Source organism: Heteronotia binoei, chromosome 13 (genome assembly GCF_032191835.1).
Source record: "Heteronotia binoei isolate CCM8104 ecotype False Entrance Well chromosome 13, APGP_CSIRO_Hbin_v1, whole genome shotgun sequence".
Lineage (NCBI taxonomy): Eukaryota > Metazoa > Chordata > Lepidosauria > Squamata > Gekkonidae > Heteronotia > Heteronotia binoei.
The window spans coordinates 49,446,716-49,462,747 of record NC_083235.1 but is presented as its reverse complement, the minus strand read 5'-3'; the positions used below and the strand labels follow the sequence as shown (position 1 = coordinate 49,462,747).

The window sequence follows — 16,032 nt, the reverse complement described above, 5'->3', positions numbered from 1 at the left end:
TGTTGCCTAGGAATTGATTGAATTGGCACCAGGCCATCTGGAAAAACAAACCACAAAAAACCAAAACAAAACAACCCCCAAGAAGAAAAGGAGGTTCGTTTCCAGATAGGACATGAACCATAAATTGACTCAATTTGTGCTTGAATCACAGTCCTTTTTTGTTGTTGTTTGTACCAATCCCTAGAAGCCGTATAAGCAAGATAGTCCTATTAAAATAAGCAAGATAGTCCTATTAAAATGCTGACAATCTTGCAAACATTGTCAGAGCTTTACTTTACAGAGCCTGGAACATAAATCTGGTCCACAGCTCATTGCCGGCATTCATAGTAGTAATGGGTGTGACTAGCAAAAATGTAGAAAAGAAAGGAGTGCAAAAGGAATGCATTTTCTCCCACAATAACACTTCTACTCTGCCAGCATTTATCACCTAATCTTACATTGTAATTTTCGGAGATTACGGTATTTATGAAAATACTTAAGAGAATACATGCCTGCTGTTGAAGTAACCTTAACCCTGACCATCTAGATCAGGGGTGTCGAACTCAGGGCCAGATCTGACATAAATGAGACCTTTCTGGGCCAGGCCATGTCAAGTTGGGCCAGGCCATATCAGGACAGGCCATGTGTATATCTATTTAAAATTAGGTAGCAGAGATATAAACTTTATAACGGACACAAACAAACACAATTAAAAGGTTTTTTTTAAAAAAATGCTTAAAACAGCACTAATTGGTCTTAAAGGTGCCTTCTTTGTATTTCTCCCATGGGCAAAGGAAGCTCTGGCTCTTTCCTTCCTTCCCCAGGGGACCAGGAGGAGGAAAAGCCTCAGTCAATGGAAGGAAGAGAGGCTTGGCTCAGTAGCTCTGCTGTGCAATTGAGAGAGCCTGGAGATAGGGAGAAGGAAGCAGATGACAGCCAGTTGCTCGGGGGCCTGACAGGAGCCCTCCGGGGGCCTGATTCAGTCCCCAGGCCGCATGTTTGACACCCCAATCTATATCATTAAAATGTAAAATCCAGCATTTAGGGATTACCATGAAAATAAATGTGCTCTTTTAATATTGTGTTACATGCTCCATATGGCTAGCAATGGGTAATTGCTAAACGCCATTTCCTGAACTGACTTGAAGTTTCTGAACTCAGCCAATTTCATATCCAGCACATTACGGTACATATCAACAATACAGAACATCTCCTTACATATCAACAGCAAGGAGAACAGTAGTGAGGTCCCTTTTTTTCCTGCTAAAGGGTTCACCTAGTGTATCAGTCAAGGAGAAAAAGAGATACCTTCAGTTTGAAAATTCAGCAGATAGCCAAGATGCAAGACCATTTCCAAAATGCATGACCCTGTCAAGAGCAACCATATTCACAGTCCAGATCAATACACATAAATATAAACAAGGACTGCAAGAGACATGGGGCAATATTTCTATCAAAATATGTCACCAGTTTATGAAGCAAAATAGTAATTTCAATGACCGTCATATCAACATCGTTTGAGTTAATAACTATTTTTTCACATAATCAATTTTGAACAGAGTAATTACCATGGTAACCCAGACCCCCCCACACTAAACAAGGCACTAGCAAGAATACTATCCGCCTTTAGCCTAGTCCATAGAACATCATCACCATCTGCTGACCATTTCAGTAATTACAGAGAAACCATTAAACAATCACGCCCCCCCCCAAATATTTTGCTCATTTAAAGACAAAGGCAACATGCTCCAAACTGGAGACTAATTACTATAGCCACCATCCTAATGAGAAAACAGTCAGTCTCAGTTTATTATTATTATGGCCCATGGCCAGCATAGATCAAAACAAACTAATTTACATAAAATACAGAAAGTGCACAGCCAATGACAGTATTATAGTACAAGGACTTAAGGAGATGTTTAAAGGGTGAGAAAACAGTCTAACATTAAGTAATTTGCTTAACCCCCCAAAAAAGTTGTAGTTAGATTTAAGTCCAGTAGCAACATAAAGAACAACAGAATGGGGGGAGGAGGGGGGGCTAGTGTGATTTTTAAGGTATCTGTCAAAGGAAGCATCAGCTCTCGAAAGTTCATACCCCAAAAATCTTATCGGTCTCAAAAGTCCTACTAGACTCAAATCTAGTTGTTCTACTGCAGTCCAACATGGGTACCGTCTGTAAAAAATGGTACAATTTGTGTCACTGTATGTACCTGGTTATTGCTTCTTTGCATATTTCAGGTATTCTGAATATTGTGCTGTCCATTTTCATGTGAGACAAAACTCCCATTCTATTATATATAAACTCTAATGAACTACCAAATACAGAAGTCGATTTTTAATAACTACTAGTTACTGAGCAAAACCCACCTGATCAGGTGAGTCATTAGAGAAATGGTTTAACAGCTGAAATATGCCAGGACAAAACAAAGGAAATCACAGCAAGAATGAGCCTGGGGTGGTCACTGGGATGCTGCAGTGGCAAAGTTTTTGTTTTTTGGAGAAAACTGATACTTCTTTAAAGTTAGCATGGCCTGACAGTTTCCCTACTCAAGTATTTTTGCATTATCTTTTTAATACACACATCAAAAGTCTCCAGGAACTCAATGGCACAGGAGGTAACATTGAGCACTACTGAGTATGGTTGTAAAAAGGGCTATACAAATTTAAAAAAATAGGTCCAGCAATGACTATTAGAGCCTCCATGTTCAGATGCAGAATATCTCTGAATGCTAGTTGCTGGGGGTAACACAAGGCATTGGCCTCTGCCTCCCAACTTATAGGTCTTCCAGGGTCTCCATCTCTGTAACACTGCTAATAAAACTTCCCTCAGGGAAGTGGAAAGAACTAAACAATATCAATCCCTAAAATCTTAAGAATCAACAAAACTACACAACAGCAACACAATGAAAGCTTAGCATAAGTGCCAAGTCTAAATCCGAAATTGACAGACGTCCTTACAAATGCAGAACACACTCCAACCAGGGAAAATTTTGTCCAAAAACATTTTCGACAAAGATGGGTTTATAAAATTATTCATGGGATGGGAAAAGTGGATAGAGGGAGCTTTTTCTCCATCTCCCTTAACACTAGAACTTGAGGGAACCCAATTCAGTCATTGGGAAATAGGTTCAGGACAGCCTGATTCTTTACTCAACAAGTAATTAAACTGTGCAGGACATGTAGCAGAAGCAGCACCCTAAAGACTTGAAGACTCGACCCGCCCCCCCACCCCACTCCACAACTCCTGTAAAGCACTCTTGCCTTGGATACATGAGGCAACCGTTCCGAGATTGCTAGATCCAACCCCCTCACCGAAGTTCTCCAACTTGTCCCACTGCCTTAAAAGTAGCTTGAAGAATGTTCATCTTCATCTTCTTCTTCTAAAGCTTCTATGGGCGGGAGGAGGAACAGTACATGATCATCTACCCCTTGTGGAGTCTTATATGACATGAACTGGTGTGACATCACCTGTCCAGTGCAGGGGGGCGGGATTCTAAACTGTTATATTTATATTGCCATCTTTTGTTAATTGTTTTATCTGTTTTAATGATTATCTATTAACTGGTTTTTATTGTGTATGAAACTTGATGTTTGGGAAGGGCAGGATATAAATTTAATGAAAGAAAGAAGTTATTCAGTTACCAGACAGGAAGCACATTAGGGTTTTGATTCTGTTTCTGTCACTTTTTACTTCTGCTTCTTGTCTGACTTTAGCAACTTAAGGAGTTTAATCAGTCATCCACTATAGGAATAGCCTTTGAACATTCTTCCTTGATAATAGCTCAGGTTTCAACTTACAGTTCTTCTGGTTCATACTCACTTGAACTTAGTGATGCAAAGCTGTTATTTACATTTGTTTTTAAATTCCTCAGAAATATTGCTTAGATTGTATTTTGGCATTATGACTGTTCTGGTGTTTTCCTTCAGTTTTATTCTAACTTTTCATATTAACAACTCATTACCTATAGCACAGTCATCTCCTAGTCTTGTTTTAGTGATGAGAAAAGAGCTTCATCTTCTGCTTCCAATTGATAGGAAAATAATAACATTCATTTATTCAATAGAAAAGAAAATCTAGAAGCCCCCACACTCTCCTCAACACCTGTCTGACAGCTGAATTATTTTCGAATTGCTAGCTTCCTGATGCGGTTGGTGGTTAGGCCATTTCCTATCGCAAGTTTCTTAGCTACCCTAGAGTTAAGACTTCCCTTTCTGTTTTGCTCTTTACCTTTCTAGCCATCATAAGTAACTTTTAAATTAGTTTTAGAGCTGTGTAGTCAGTTGAGTCATGCGCATTGCATAGATAAGAGGTGTCAGAACTGGAAACATCAAAGGGCGCCTGCAAATGTTTATCCGTCACCCTTCAGTGGTTAGTGTTTGTTTGAAATGCAGAATCACAGGGTTAATGAAGTTCACAAATATGGAGTCAGTTGTGCTAACTGAATACCATTTTAGCTAAGCATATAGATAAAGTTACAAGTTCTGACAAAAGGAAGTGTTGCTGGGCGGAGATATTTGTAACTTTTTACCTTATATGGCCAAACCTCTGAGCCAACGACCGGTAAAGGTAGATTGTGAGCTCCAATGGCAAACAGCCACAGAGCTAGATAGGATGTGACGTCGGGGATGTCTTATAAGGCAAAGGGCTTGGCCAAATTGGCAGAGAGGCGGTCTCATGGCTGGCCTCTCTCCACTCTCTGCAGAAGTGAAAATAAAGCAGTTTTCTCTGAACAACAAAGCCTCCCGCCTGGTGATTGTTTCTTGGGTGGGACACTGCCCCAAATCCGGTTAACACAATGATGTAATCTATTTGGTGATGTCCATCTATACAATTGTCTGTTTGGCTGCCTAAAACATGTGTTTGCAATGAACAATGTTTGTCTTCACAAAATTATGAGTCACTCTCCTGCTTCATTATGTGTTCCTAGCCAAATCTTCCAACAATATTTGATTCTGCTCTGTTCTCTACTTTCACATTCAAGTTGCCTATGATTACCAGTACATCTTGTTTAAATGTGTGATCAATTTCTTCTTGGACACTTCCTTAAAAGCTTTCAATGCCTTCCTCATCAACATTTGTAGCTGGAACATAAATCTTGAATGATAGTTATACTGTCAGGTTTTCCATGAAGTCTAATTGATATTATTCAGCCATTACATTATACATTATAGCCCGATTGCCTGGACTATATCTCACCTTACTCTCAGAGCAACCTTGTTCCTTCTGTGTTTGTCATTCCCCGGGTAATACACTATGTAATTTTCTGACTGAATAGGTCCTAATCCAGTCCACTTTAGTTCACTCACTCCCAGGATTGCAATGTTTAAACCTTCCATTTCTCATTTTATGGGAAAACACTACTGCCAACAACAAGAAGTTTAGGTAGCTTATAATATTTCTCGTATATGAGCTTTTTATGGTGTTTTGGGGGGTTTTGCAAGTTGGAGGTTGAAATAGGAAAAAAGCCTGTTTTCCCCCATATTGTGTCTGATCATTTTACAAAACTGTTTCATTGAAATGTTATGTACTACTGCAAATAACATTTTAGATTTATCTCAGTTGTGTTTGAGGGGGGGGGGGGTTAGACATTTTGTTAACATCTGCAAAAGAAGAGTTGGCTTTATATCCCACCATTCATTACCCAAAGGAGTCTCAGACCAGGGGTGGAATTCTAGCAGGAGCTCCTTTACATATTAGGCCACACACCCCTGATGTAGCCAATCCTCCAAGACCTTGAAATGTTTTTTTTTTTTGCGGATTGGCTACATCAGGGGTGTGTGGCCTAATATGCAAAGGAGCTCATGCTAGAATTCTACCCCTGCTCTGAACTACTTGCAATCACCTTCCCTTCCTATCCCCACAACATACACCCTTTAAGATAAGTGGGTCTGAGAGAGCTGTGACCAGCCCAAGATCACTCAGCTGGCTTTATGTGGAAGAGTGGGGAATCAAACCTGGTTCTCCAGATTAGAGTCCACTGCTCTTAACCACAACACCAAACTGGCTCTCAGACTATCTGTGAAACCACTTCCTTAAGAATTTATCAAGCAAACGTTAACTATTACATAAGCGAGAAGCAAGCTGAAGGGGTGGATGAGCGTGCGTGTGTGTGAGAGAGAGACTTGTCTTTGTATCTCTCCTGCATGAAGCAAGAAGCAGCCATGACTCTCTCTGTGCATGTGAGAGAGAGGAGCGGGGAAAGAAGCAAGAAGAAGGAAACAGGAAGCAGAAGGCAAGCAGCCACTGAGGGAGATGGTGCAACAACTCCAGAAATGGAAGCAGGAGGAAGTTGCTTGTGGAATGGATCTGAGCCCTGCAGGAGCCAGATCCAGCCCTCGGGCCATATGTTTTACACCCCTGGTATAAGCGTTCATGTACATATAAAATTTTGTTGGTCTTAAAGATGCCACTGGACTTTTGTTCTGCTGCTTCAGCTCAATATGGTTACCCACCTGAATTTTAAAAGCAATTTCGGTTTCATGCCCCCAATTCTTGGATTATTCACAACTCCATTATTAGTATTATCAGATTTAGGATTATGCTTAGCAGGGGCATAAATGCGGGGGGGCAGTGGGGTACACACACACCCTGGCTGCCATGTAGCATTATGAAATTGCTCTGGCTGTTAGGTTCTCACATGCAGTTAGTCTTTGTCTTTGTAGCAACTTAACAAGTTCCTAGGAGGCATAGGACTGGTTTTGTTTTTGTAAAGATAGATGCAGGTGGGAATCATCAGTGGGTAATACTGTCTGTGAAGAAACGTTATAGAGAAAAGGCATGGAAGGGAGCAGAAGGCCTTACTGATGAACTGAAGAATGTATTTCTTGCGGCTGCTGGAATGGCCTTGGGTTAGCCATAGCTCTCATACAGCTGTCCTTGAAAGGGCAGCTTCTGTGAGAGCTCTCTCAGCCCCACCCACCTCACAGGGAGTATGTTGTGAAAATGAAAAACATTTTGCATAAACATTATGGAAAAATGTTCCCATGTTTAAATAGAGGGACCAATACCTATTATCTCAATAGTATCGAAAGATGGAGCAAACAGGGAAAACAACTTTTTTCTCATAACTTATATCTATAGACATTTGCTTTGAGGTTTCACACTTCTGGAACTGGGGGTTGCAATGACCCCCAAGGAAACCAGTCTTTGCAACCTGGATTGTTGAGTATATAGTAGGAGCAGGTAAAAGCCCCGTGTTTGTGCTCTGTCAAAGCTTCCTTCATACCCAAAGCCACATGGAAAAGCTCAAACTGAACTGTACTGCAGTTCTGGAAATGAAGTCATTCTATCCCCCAGCAATATAAGCCAGGACATGTTTGAAGGCATCCTCTGAACCTCACAATTTCCAGACTTGAAGGAGCCATGACGTCTGGAAGTCTAGATGACACCAGGCCATCCATTTTCTGAGCTAATTGCTTCCCCTTGTCCTTCAAGTTTTCCAAGCCTCAGAGTGACCTCAACTTTATATATCTGGGGTGGGGGAGTACTTCAGATGACCCCAGTCACCTATCGAGCTGACCTTTGCAATGAACTGTTCACCTTCAAATTTTCCAAACCTCTTTTTTGACCATCTCAGTTTTACAGGGGGAAGTTACCCTAGATGACCCATAGCCACCTGTGCACTGAACTGTTTACCTGTGATCCTTGGCCGCCTGTTTTCTGAGCTAATTGCTTCCCATATTTGTTGTTTGACTATTATCATGTTACATTTCAATATAACCGTTAAAAATGACTGTTTTCTTTAAAATAAACAGTTTTATAGATTTCCAACTGTATCTTTTGCTTTAAATATGGCATGGTCAATTTGATGCCATTTACATTTTTGTAGAGTTTAACGTTTTCAATGAGGGATATTTTTGACCCCAAGTCCAAATTTTACTCTTCTTTGTCCTGCATTTTGAAGGAAGTTATTCTTGAGTCCTGATTTTTTTTCTTAGTAGCTAATGTCATGACTGAGAGAGCTATCAGGTTTCCGTTGCTTTTTACTGTAATGTGAGGTCACTTTGAACCCTATACCAAAATAGTATAGTTGAGTTTTTTCCTTTGGAGGGTTAACTTGGTTCATGCATCAATCCATGACTGTGATTCCTAACCTTAAACACATTATTTATACAACTGCAACTGAAACATACATTAACTCAAACACCACATGCTGATTTTTCTGCAGTATGAATTGTTCATAACAAACTTTTTAAAAGTGTCATGATCCATATGATCACTGTCAGAAGAAAGTTATGATCCCATCTATACCGAAATTCTGAGAAGCACCATGAAATGTATTTTAATTGTTAATTTTATTGTTTTTAAATTGTAACCTTAAATTGTGTTTTTAAATAGACTGTTAGCTGCCCTGAGCCCGCTTGTGGAGAGGGCAGAACAAATAATAAATAAATAAATGCTCTTTGAAAACAGCTATATTATGATTTATTAGCTTAAACCATTTACGTAGAATGAACACTAGTTAATAAATTCATGGCTGAGCTTTCTAGTTCTTACCTGTGTACAGCCGGTAAGGATACCAAAGCAGACTCCTCTCTAAAAGAAAGTTTCCAGGACTCATCCAGTTTAGAATCACTTTGTCCCAGCTCTCCCATGACCCAGTCAGGTAAGTCTTCTAGGCTGTCACTTTGCACTCTTGTAGAATTTGGTTCATCAAAATAGATTGACTACATTAAAAACATTGGAAATAAAGATGCTTTCAAGAATTGGCCCAGGAATATCTTCCAGTTTCTTTTTTATAAACTCTTAAGGATTTTCAGATCTTATGTAATAAAAATGCAATAAAAAGCCTAAATATCACCAAAGAAATACATCCAATTAAATATACAGGACATTTGTCCTCAGAAAGTGTTCTGAGCTATAATTTCATGTGCTTACCATTTGCTTAATAACAGAGGTTGCCAGAGTAAATTTCTTCATTAAGTGATAACCATGTCTGTGGTGCTGTCACAGATTAACCTATACCTCTGCAGCACCACCATTTCCTTGTCATTCTATATAATTGCCTATAGGCTGTCAGAAAATATAGATCTGTAAGACTTTCTGAAACAGTTTGGACTTTACTGTCACCTATTAGTACAGTCCAGCAACTTAGGCCAAGAGTACTATATGGCTGCTACCCAAAGGGATATTCACTTGAGTATCACCTACTTTCTTCTTAACAACCATTCTAATTAAATTCCATCAAGGTAACAGCAAAAATAAGACATCACAAAAACAACAATATTTAGTGTCAGTAAAACATAACTTAAGTAATTGAAATCCCAATGTCATCTATGTATATTTCCATAAATACAACCTGCTTGTAGTCTAACTTGCTGTTATATATTCACCATGTATGAAGGAAGGTTTTTCAGCATTCCTGTTTCAGGTTTATGTGTAAAGGGGCCTTCCAGAACACCTCTCTTCAGCATATGCAGCAGAAGTTTTGCATAAAGGTTCCGGTTCTTTCTACCAACAATCCCTTCGCCTGCACCTGAGGGTTCACACAGTTTTTTAATCCAAAGGGCACATCTCTGACGTTCTGAGAAGGATAAAAATTGGATTTCAGGTGGCAATGAAACAAATTTGAAAAGTAGGAGTTACAGTTGTCATCAGTTTATTTTTTCTCATGTAATATAATTTTACCCAGAAGTCAAATGCTCTATTGTAAAATAAATGTTAAAAAGCAAAACCACACATTGTAAAATGAGAGCATACATTCTTAGTTCATGTATATTCATGTACTCACATGGAAAAATGTTGTTCATGAAACAGCCCCAAAGCTAACGGTCATATACCTCTGCCTACAGGATGAGCATTATTAGTATTTTCTTCAACTTCTTAAGACAAACCTTTTAAAAACTTTTTTTGTTTACTTCTTAAAATAAAGTAAACCAGTTTGGGAGGAATATATATCAGATTATATTTCTCCCAAACTGACTGTTTTGGGAGACATCTGTAAAAAAAAATTGTTAGAAAGGTATCAAATGGTACTGCTTTCTCTCCATATAGGTGTTGGAATCTGCATCCTTTCTTCTTAGAACTTTATCCATTCCTCATAGCAACAGGATCCCCTTTCCTATATGCTGATCTACATTGCATGTTCACTGATTTGTTTCTGTGGTTTGTTTTTTCCTGAACAGCAAAGAATAGGACACTAGGCTCCCAGCAGGTTTCCAGTGTTACACAGCACCAGATAAAAGCCTCTATACCAGGGGTATCAAACTCATTTGTTATGAGGGTCGGATCTGACATAAATGAGACCTTGTTGACCCAGGCCGGGACATGTGTGTGCCTATTTAAGATTAGGTAGCAGAGATATAACCTTTTTAAAGGACACAAACAAACACGACTAAAGTTTTTTTTTTTTTTTAACGTAAAACATACTTAAAAGATTAGCACCTGTTGGTCTTAAAGGTGCTTTCTTTGTATTTCTCTTGTGGGATCCAGGGAACTGGGCAAAGAAAGCTCTGGCTTTTTCTCTCCTTCCTCAGGGGACCAGGAGCTTCAACTAATGGAGAAAATCAAGGTTTTTCTCTGTAGCTCCTGTGCAATTGAGCAAGCCTTGCAAAGCAAATTGAGATACAGAAGGAAGCAAGAGAGAGGGAGAAGGAAGCAGACAAGAGCCAGTTGCTTGGGGGCCTGATAGGAGCCCTGCGGGCGGCTGATTTGGCCCCCCAGGCCGCATGTTTGACACCCCTGCTCTATAGTGTTTCAGTGCAAGGGATTATGGAAGTGGAGATAGGCTTGAAAAGTAGGCTTGGCTTTGACCAGAATCCTCTGCAGCATATCTTAAGGGCACAACACCAGCTCATACAGAAAACCTTAGCCACTGCACCTAAAGCAGGTGACGGGAGTGGGCTAAACCCCACTACCACCAATGTACTTTCCAGTTTCACATTATCTTATTTCCAAAGTTTATTTTGCTTAAGAAATAAATATTTTAAATACCAATAATGACACATGTCATATTTATAATCCTGGCAGAAGTGATTTTTCCTACCTGCCTCGAAATAAAGTATCCTGTATAGTAACCTATATGTAATGATTTGATACTAAGAATCAAAAAGTTCAAGTTTTTCACACTTTACTCACAACATATCAAGAATAGTAAGCCTTAACTGATTTAAAGGACTGATCAAATTTAGCTTACTAATCAAACAGCAAGAATTTAAAGACGACGTTCATTCATTTTAATCTGAAAATACCACTTTAAAATGTTTTGGTTCTAACATTGTGGTCTTAATTCAGATTACCTAATTTATGAGGTAGTTTCAACACGTAAGGCTTCATATCCACAATATAGTGATCAAATTCGGCATCCAGTTTCTCCCATGTTTCTTCTTCACTGCTCATTGTGCTCAATCAACCGTCAGTGTACAAATGTTGTTTAAAAGATAACTGAAAGAATTACAGAAACAGACTGCAGTAAGACAACAATACATTAGTATTAACATCACACTTTTAAAAAGAGTGCCTGGAGTTGTGTGCACAGTAATATAAATATGAGCCACCAATGCTTTACATGAACAATGAGGCCAAAAAAAAAAAAAATCCCCATTCCTTATAAGTTATAAAACACAAATCCCCATTCCTTATAAGTTATAAAACACAAAGCAATTGCTCCTGATAACAAAAAGAATTCAAAAACTATGCAGCTTTGTTAACAATTATAAAAATTGAAATGAAATCCTATTCTTCTTGACACCCAGTAAGAAAACTCAGGGTGTGAGCTCAGCAACTGGATGCCCCATGACCAAATCTAGTCAATCATCAGTTGCCACAAAGTACAAAAAGTAGCAGTCCTGACAACAGAACCTGAGCAGTGAGTTGAGGCACTGACTGATCCACTACTGTTCTTTCATTCTATTTTAAAGTGGCTCTTACAAGATTTCTGGCAATACTGAAAATGTGTAGAAAAAAAAAATAAATTTGGGGAACATCCAGAATATACATTACTCTCCTATCAAACCTAAGCTTACTTAATCATAAAGAACATAGAGCGCATTATACAGAACACAGAAAAGATTAATATTAATGTTTGATATAGTTATAAAATTTAAACGTTTTATCCAAACAACAATTACAAACATATTAATATAATAACTAGTGTAGTGATCTACATACATTTGGCAGAGCATATCCAAATTTTTACCAGTTGGGAAAAAAAAGGAGGAAAATAAAAGTTTAAACCAGTGACTATCAATGATGTAATAAAGACAGCAATATCTGTAACAGTTTCATCTTGATACACACAGCCTTATCCAGAAACAATACAAAACACTAAAATGTGCATTTACCAGAGACAAAAATGGGGCTAGTGCATACACTATAAAATGAATACCTCTGGCATTTCAGGAGTAATTCAATCGCATGACACCTGTTCCCAGATTAGACTTCTTACCAACTAACAGTAACTCTATCTTATCTGGATTAAATTTCAGTTTGTTTCCCTCCCTCCACCCTCATTCAGTCATTTAGCTCAAACTAGTCAGAACTTCTACTGCCATCCCAGGATCTAATAGACATGGACTACTATCAAAATACAAATCTGTGAGTGATCTCCCCTAGCAAATTTCTTGAAGATGTTAAATCACATAGGGTACAAGATGGAATCCTGCAGAATCCACAAGGCCATAAACTGAAGCAACCAGCCCCCATACCACCTACTGGAATCTATAATCTAAGTAGTGTCCTAGCTGCTACAGAACAGAGGAACTCAACACTACGTTGGTATCAGGATACCTTGGGGTAACAGAACCCCAAAATTCTGAGAAGTCTAGCAGAACTAGCAAGGATACACTTCCCACGTCCATCTCTTGAAATAGGCTATGTACTAAAGTGACTAGCAGCACCATCCATTGCGGGACTCAGACCGGAGTAATTCTGCACTGTCAGGCAGTCATCTTCCCAAAATCAGGGCAAAAATTACTCTGGAATGGGTCTAAATAATAAGTATCATTGAGGAGCTTTTGAGGTTAAGTTACTACAACCCTCTTAAGCTTGCATTGTAATACTGGCCAAAAATTATCAGAGCAAGAATTTCAATTTTATCTACAAAATGCTTTATAAACTGATTACAGGAGGCCTCCATCTCTCATTAGAAAGGCACAATTACATCAAGCACATTGATAAAAATCATTTTGCAAGAATAACAGAAGCTAAAATAATATTCAAAAACACTAAGTAATTCATCAATCAAAGAGAGAAAATCGTTTTATAACTGTTGCCCCAATGTTCTAATTTTTCCATTTTAAAAAACCCTGGACCTGTTTTAAGGAAAAAACTGAGCTTACCACTGCTATCTGTTTTTCAAAGAGGTGAGTGCATCTGTCATTGACAGGGATCAACATTCCCTCTAAACTGTGGAGTCCTGTGAGCAAAAATTCTACTTCCTGAGCTACTGGCATTAAAGTTGTGAGTTACTGCATAAATTAGTTTGCTCTGGGGCCATTTTTCCTAAGTTAAGACAAAAATGTGTGAGCCAGAGGCTAAAAAACTGTGAGCTAGCTCACACTAGCTCAGCTTAGAGGGAACATTGACAGGGATGTATATATACCTTGCCCACCTTGCAAACTAAAGGCAGGCCAGATGTAAAAATGTCAAGGCAGGGGAGGAAGAGTTTGGGCAGTACTGGACAATATCGTAATTGGAATTTTGAAAGCCACTTCCAAAAGCAGTGCTATAATTGAAATGCAACACTTTGTTATGTATTTTATCTAGAAGCAAAAATTCTCTTTTTCTGAGCTTTGGGTCATTTGCACAGTCACCTGGTCATACTTCCCACTCAGTAAAAAGGAATTTACAAATAGCCCTAACCTGGATAGCCCAGGCAAGCCCAATCTCATCAGATTTCTGGCAAGTATTTGGACAGGAGACATCCTTGAAATACCAGAGCTGGTAGGCAGGGGCACACTTTATTCAGCCTCCTCTCTGAATATCCTCCAGGTCCCCAGTAGGGGCCAGTCACCAGAGATCAGCATGACTTCTAGATGCACACACAAACACACACACTTGAACTATTCAAAACCCGAGAGAAATCCTTCGTCAGGTTAATGTGTCTCATAATTTATTATTTTACCTGCTTAACTTAATGGCTAAATAGTTGTTTTTAAGATAACATAGCTAAATATAAGCCACAATCCTGAAAATGCTTAAAAATAAAATGAACTGAAGGTGTAATCCCACACTGAGCTGAGCAGGTAATCTACTAATGGATTTTTTAATAGAAAAGGAAATCAGTCCTCTTTATACATCTTTGCAAGATCACATTTATTATGTTCATTAAACTTCAGGAGAGTCACTGTACCATTCAGGGAAAACAATTCATTGGACACTATAAATTATTCCATGCCAACAAAAACTATGTTTTATGTGTACAATTTTCTCTGGCATTGTAATGATGTATCTGCAGTGTTTGCAATTTTAATAACTAGACTATTACAACACAGAGCAGCTCAAGCAATTATTCTATAACATTAAGCCCGTTCTATTAACACTGAAGCTAAACATTCAGTAGTAGTATTTCAAGTATTTAGGACCCTATTTGTACTTATATAATATTAACATTTTGCCCTTATAAAATTTAGAACCCCTTTAGCAATGAATATCATAAAAAGAAATTGTTTCCCATCCTTTCATCTTCCTGATGGGAAAACTCCTGCCAGGTAACAAATGGACAATCCTTCTGCATGGCATGAAATTTACAGACATCAATGTCTGGGCACCATAATTTGTAACAGCATTTCCCACACTCTGACAAATAAATGTGTTATTTCTCAAGGCAAACTTCTGGATCACAGAACAATTCTGACTAACATTGTGACCAATCACTCTCAGAAAGTTTTACAAACCTGAGGGCAACATTATTTTCCAGTTTCTCTTGTAAACAAATCAGCCAGACAGATAGCAAGCACTACGTTTATTTATTCCTTATCCTTCCCTGGCGTTCATGTGGCAAAGTCATACATATCACCACTAACTGCGGATCTCTTCGCCTAAGAGTTTTCAGCGAAGGAAAAACTGGAAGCAAAGCATGCCTTCTCGAATGCTAAGTCCCTTGGAGATTTCATTCTCTCTTAAAATACCAGTCACTGGGTTTTTAAACATTCTCCCCCTACGCACATTTGCTATTCAAACGAGGCTCATTTCTGAGCCTAGTGAAGAGAATTGCAACCCCTGCCTCTCTAATGATAAACATGACACGTTCGCTCCATTTACCTCGCTGTCCACGACGTCGAGGTTTGGGTACAGCCTCCCACCCTACCAAGAAGGGTGAGGCTACAAGACCTACTCTGGAACTGGGGTTGTGCTGGTATGGAACTAAGTTGCCCAGGAAAGTCCCAATTCCTCCAGCCTTCCCAATTCCCTTCCCCGCTTAGCAGGACTAGGAGAAATGCCCCTCACTAAACCTTCCCTGGCAAGGGTATCGATTCAGCCTCCAAAAGCCAAGACAGGGATGTTGCAGTTGCTGCTAGGAGTCCAATGAAGCGCAGCTAACGGTTCAAACAAACCCCACCCCTTACCTCCCGACTCCCCAAGTGAAGGAGAAAGAAAGCAGCTAGTTCCGCTTCCGGCGGGGACAAAGAAGGTTGCTAAGCAACGCTGAGGGAGGTGTGGCAAGGCCTAGGCTGTTAGTCAGGAAGGCGGCTTGTGTCTCCGCGTTGGAGAAGGGAAAACAGAGGCGTGGAAAACTGGGAAATGGGTTTTTTTTAAATTAAAAGTTAATTTTAAAAATTATGGTGAACCAGAAAGTAGAAACTTAGATTAAGGTATAGAGTTGGTTCAGGTGTATCCTTCCACGATTTTATTGAGGATAAAATTCCGTCGAGTTTGAGAGGGGGGGGTTGTATTTCGCTGCAATGGAGGAGGGTGCATGCGAAGTAGAAACCAAGAAATTCCTGAGGGAATGGCGGAATAAGCTCTGTTTTGGTGTTGTGACGGATAATGGATTTCTGCTCTCAAAGGCCACTGGCAGAGCAGCGACGAGCGGTTTCTGCGGATTCAGAAACTTGCGGTTTGGCTGTGTGGCGAAGCAGTGTCTGTTCACTTTCGTGTTCCTGTTTTAAAAC

At 39.3% G+C, this 16,032-nt stretch overlaps 1 protein-coding gene across 2 annotated transcripts in view; it reads right to left on the bottom strand.

The window, feature by feature from the left end:
* Positions 1 to 15,551, bottom strand: part of CEP112 (centrosomal protein 112) — a 507,150-nt gene extending 491,599 nt beyond the window's left edge. Inside the window, exons 1-4 of one of the 2 annotated variants that reach the window (XM_060252333.1) lie at positions 15,182 to 15,551; positions 11,218 to 11,362; positions 9,313 to 9,503; positions 8,477 to 8,646 (exon numbers count right to left, since the gene is read on the bottom strand). In XM_060252333.1, the coding sequence (XP_060108316.1) occupies positions 8,477 to 8,646; positions 9,313 to 9,503; positions 11,218 to 11,317 (461 nt within the window). In that variant the 5' untranslated portion in view covers positions 11,318 to 11,362; positions 15,182 to 15,551. The remainder of the gene's footprint in view (positions 1 to 8,476; positions 8,647 to 9,312; positions 9,504 to 11,217; positions 11,363 to 15,181) is intronic. The other variant, XM_060252332.1, reaches the window with a different exon arrangement.
* Positions 15,552 to 16,032: the final 481 nt, after the last annotated feature.